This window comes from Harpia harpyja, chromosome 1 (genome assembly GCF_026419915.1).
Source record: "Harpia harpyja isolate bHarHar1 chromosome 1, bHarHar1 primary haplotype, whole genome shotgun sequence".
Taxonomy (NCBI): domain Eukaryota; kingdom Metazoa; phylum Chordata; class Aves; order Accipitriformes; family Accipitridae; genus Harpia; species Harpia harpyja.
This window is the reverse complement of record NC_068940.1, coordinates 74879027-74883819: the sequence shown is the minus strand read 5'-3', so window position 1 is coordinate 74883819 and position 4793 is coordinate 74879027. Positions and strand designations below refer to the sequence as shown.

Here is a 4793-nt window from a genome sequence, read left to right as displayed (position 1 = left end):
TCAGTGGCTCATATAAGAATGTTACTACTGTTCTGTATTGCTGCTGCAAAATTTCCAATGATGTGTTAAAAATTAGAATCCATAATGCAAGATCCAGATTTTGATTTGTATTTAAAAATAAAATGTAACATTTTCTTTCTGCTTTTCTCTAGTCTTTAACACAAGTATGGAAAAACCTTGGATCTTGAGCAAATTCCAATGTTTTGTTATTAAACCAAGAAGAGAAAACCAATAATTTCTGAATTATCTGTTACAGACATGTTTACATTATGAATCTCTTAACTTAAGACTCTGTGTGCTATAGAGTTCTAATTTTATCCAGTGACATGAGCAAGAAAAAATATGAAAAGATACATAAGCATGCTTTAGAAAGCACAGTTGTACAGAGATCATAAAGACATAGTGCTAAGAAGTGAATACTGAATTGAATATTTCATTGTCCTTAAAGAATTTGTCTTCATCGTTTTGCTTGAGACAGTGGTAACAACAAAATGCATCTGGGTCATGTGAACAGTTGTTGATTTTGGAACATTGTTCATTCTTAGTTCCTTTTCTCATTTTATTTTTAGCAAAAAAAAAATCAACACAAACCATCTGAAGAGGTGAAACACCCCAATTTCTAGAGAGGATCCAGCTGCATTAACTATCCAACTGCCTCTTGGAAAGAAAACATTCTGACAACTGGAGAGCAGATGCAATGTGTGGAGTCAGGGAGGTCAACAAAAACAAGTGGAAAAAGAAACCAAGGAAACAAGTGAAAAGAGAAAGAGTATTAGAATATTAATACGGGATATTATTAGATCACTCATGATAATATTAAAGTGAATGGAATGAGAAAAAGAAGAAGAATCACCACAGGAGCTGACAAAACATGAGAGAAGAAATCAAAGAGGTATTAGGGTGAGTTTTGGATCTCGGCCATACTAGCCTGAATCCGGGGTAAATCTTGATTTCACTAGCATCACGACAATTTTATATAGTGGAGATGAAAGCTGTCCTGCCAACTCCTGCAGAACCACTGCCCTGGACGGGACCTTTGCCCCCGAGTTGAAGGCAGCCCGGGCTGGGCCCCCAACAGGCTAGCTGCTGCCCGTCTGCGGCAAACACGGGGAGAAGCCCAGGTCTTTCCCGGGCGGCGGCGGGGGAAGGTGCCAGCGGCAGGGAGAGTCGGGGGGGGGGGGGGAGCGGGAGCCCAAAGGCACATCAGGAAGGGCCGAAGAAGCTTCTAAGGGAGACCCCCGGGCCCCCCGCCCCACTCCCAGCCCGGCCACGGCCTCCCCGTCCGCTGCCGCTCTCCCCGGCTCTCGCCCCTGTTAACGAGGGGCTGCGAGGCGTCGGTAGGTAACGCTAAAAGGACGATCCTTGCGGTGGACCCGGTCCCCATCCCCATCCCCAGGCTACGGCCGGCCCGGGCTTCCCCCTTCCCTCCCGCTCGGGCTTTTCAGAATTTATTTATTTTCTCTCCTGGCAGCAATGTAACATATAGGAGGGGAGGAAAAAAACCCCAAAATTCCGGCGAGGGGGAAAAGGGCTTTTTTCCGTGACCTCCCCGAAATCAAAGCCCACAAGCTCACAAGTTTTCTCTCTCAGGAGGGCGCAAACGGCTTCCCAGCCTTGCCTCGCCGATGCCGGGGAGGCCGGCTCGACCCCCCCGCGCCGCGCCGCGCCGGGCCGGGCCGGGCCGGGCCGGGGAGCGCCGGGCCCTCCTCGGCCAGCTCCTGCTTGGTGCGAGCGACGGCGCTGACGGCCCACACGCCAGGACAGAGCTGGTCCCGGGAAGAGAATGGTGACAACAAACGGTCGTGTCCAGATGTTCCACTTCACTGGCCCTGTGACACACGGTATGGACTTGGCAGGCTGGATTTCAAAGAAAAGGGAGTTGTTGTTTATTTTTTAAGAAAGCAGAAAGCGCTGGGTTAAAATGCACACGCCGAGATTTTCCTAGTCCCTGGCAGGCGGCTGGGCAGGCAACTGAATCCGCTGGAAGCCCATTCCGCAAAGTGGAGCGGCTCTGCTGCCCCGGCCGAGCCTTCCTCGAAAGCGACAAATGGCAAAAATTGTGAAGCAAGCAGGCGACGCGGCACAAACCAACGGGCCTTAGCCCTTCATTTTTCGCCTTCCCCTTACAAAAATTATATATATTAGCAAATCTACACATACTGAGCCTCTCCACCCCTCCTCCGGCCCACTCCTCCCCCCGCCCGCAACGCACGCACGCTTCCCCAAACCCTCCTCGTTTCTCATCCCACGCCTACGTGGTCCCGGCCGCGGTGTGAGCAGCCGAGGCAGGAGCCACGGCTCTGCGTCCCGAGGCAGGAGGCGCCCGGGGCCACCTGCCCGGGCCGTGGGTGGTGCCCGGCCCCCAGCCCCCTCCCGCCGGGCCCCGGCGCTCCCTAGCTCGCCTCCCGCCTGCCGCAGCCGTCCAGGAGCTCAGTCATGAAGGAGATGTACACTATGGCCAGGCGCAAGGTCTCTATCCGGGAGAGCCGCTTCTCGTAGGCGAAGGTGGGGACCTTCTTCCTCAGCTGATCAAAAGCCTCGTTGAGGTTGAACATCCTCTTCCTCTCCCGTATGTTGGCAGCCTGGCGCTGGGCGTAGGTGATAACGCGCTTTCTCCTGGGCCTGTCCAGGAGGGAAGCGCCGCGCATCCTCTCCTCTTCCTCCTCCTCTTCCTCGTCTTCGGGACCTCCATCTCCGAAGGCAGCCAGGGGCAGCCCCCGGGCCATGCCGTCCCGGAGCGACAGGGCTCTGTCCCCGAAGGGAGGCCCAGAGGTGACCTCGCGGAGCCCCAGGCCCGGCCCGGCCCCGGGGGGGCCCTGGGGGGCGCCCAGGGAGAGGTCGGCCACAAAATCCAGCACCGAGGCGCCCAGCAGCAGCTCTGGGCAGGGCGCTTGCGGGGCTCTGCCGCGCAGCTCAGCCAGCAGCCCCGGGCGCTGGTGGGCTGGGAAGAGGCTGGCTGACATCTTACTTCAGAGGGGGCTTAATCTGGTCCCCCATCTCCAGCCCCAGCCGCGTTAATATTTATAACCCCCCCGATAACAGGATTAGCAGGACTAGAAAGAGCGGCTGTAAAACTTCTCGCCGTGATGCTGATGAGAGGAGACAGGCAGCCCCCTCGGGGACGCGTGGATGCTCCCGAGAGAGGAGTCCCCAGCGAGTCAATCCTGTCACAGCGATCAAGGACAGTTCCTTCTTGGCAAAACCCGCCGCTCTTACCTGCTGAGCACTTTTGTCTCTTCTTACACACCCGCAACCAAACGATTTTCAGCCTCTTTAAAGCCCGCGGCCGCAGAGCCGGGTGTCCGCTGGGCTTGTTTTCCTGCTTTCTGTCGGGATCTCTGAACCCTGAGAGCCAGCCTGACAATTGATGTCAGGCAAGTGCGTGTATGCTTTTAATGATGTCCTGAAGAGGGGACCTGCACGCAGAGGGTCACCGGGGAATGTTTACCCTGTATCCCAGCGCAATGGGAGCTGAATGACAGGACCTCCATTAGCCTAAGTAAGCATTGCAGGGGACCCGATATTGCATTCCCAGTAGTAACTGTTGGAATCGTCTCTCCATTCCCCCTAAATCCCCTTCAACTAGAGTTCAAACATCTTTCCAGTAAAAGGCTGCTTCGTAAAGCTCATTTCGGTTCAGGCAATCTCAAAGCACTTGCTTTGAAACTCCTTTCTTCCGCCCATGAGACGAGGATAAGCCGGTCCCAGTCAGGGCAGCGGTTGCTCTTAACACCTTTAGTAGAGCCGTCCCGGTCACCGGCGGTGCACAGAGGAATCGACCTGACTGCACGCACTGATAACGCTGGACACGTAGCGCAAAATACCGTGAAATGCATATAAACACACCCGTACACCCGACACCGCTGAATACCTTTCTTTGATCAAGGTTTCCTTGGGGACGGACGTTGGGGCTTGTTTTGCTTTTGTCTTGGGAGGCTGGAAGAGGTTAGGGGTTGTGTCTTCACCCTCCCACCCCATAGACCATCACCTCTAAATAAACAGCCTGGCCCTGGCAATCCCGGGCAGTGTTAGACACACCCGGGCTGAACCGGATCGATTTTCTTTGGCACACGATTTGTGCACGCAGCTCGCTTCGGAGTGGCTGGCCGTTGCTCTTGCACTGCCTTCTTAAAGCCTAATGTGCGCCTTTGTCATGCATTGTCGCCACTCTCGCTTTGGGGCTAATTAGTCTCTAATTTCTAAGGCGATTTCAAAGCCCATCAGATCAAAGGAGGCGGGTGTCCCGCTCCGCGAAAATCCTTCCTGTTTGCCTAGGGGACCGCAAACCTTTCCCACCGCGGACCGGGATTTGCCGTCATTTACAACACAGTGAGCGAACCACGCGTCCCTTTTCCTGGGAAAGATGCCGCGGGAAAGACACTTCCACTCCCAGCTCCCCCGGCCCGGGGCGGGGGGGGGGGGCTCCGAGGGCTGTCAGAGGCGGGGGGCGGGCAGGGCGCGGAGCGGCGCGGAAGGGGTGCGGAAGGTGAGCGGGAGCGGAGCTACGTTGGACAGCTCCGGAGCGGGGCGCAGCCGGTCCCGGCGGCCGCGGCGGCCCTGCAGAAGGGGGGCCCTTCCCTCCCAGCCTTCCTCCGGGCCGAGAACCGACCTCTTCCCGGCCCCTCGCACCACCACCACCACGGCCGCTACTGCAGCAGGTGCTGGGCGGCGTGGTGTCTGCCTTAAGGATTCCATGGCACGCCTAAGGCTAAATAAAGAGCAAATAGCCAGGAGGTTGCTTTTGTTCGTACTAGCGCTAAGAGGTTTCTCAGCGAACAGGGAGAAGGTGGCTC

The 4793-nt window shown here is 55.7% G+C and overlaps 1 protein-coding gene across 1 annotated transcript; it reads right to left on the bottom strand.

The window, feature by feature from the left end:
* Positions 1 to 2393: 2393 nt before the first annotated feature.
* On the bottom strand, positions 2394 to 2963 carry FERD3L (Fer3 like bHLH transcription factor). The gene has a single exon (XM_052789178.1). It carries the CDS (start codon positions 2961 to 2963, stop codon positions 2394 to 2396), a length of 570 nt encoding a protein of 189 aa, XP_052645138.1.
* Between the last annotated feature and the right edge of the window lie 1830 nt (positions 2964 to 4793).

Excerpts from the sequence above, each read along its gene's own strand:
- FERD3L (XM_052789178.1), bottom strand. The coding sequence starts at position 2,963 with ATGTCAGCCAGCCTCTTCCCAGCCCACCAGCGCCCGGGGCTGCTGGCT.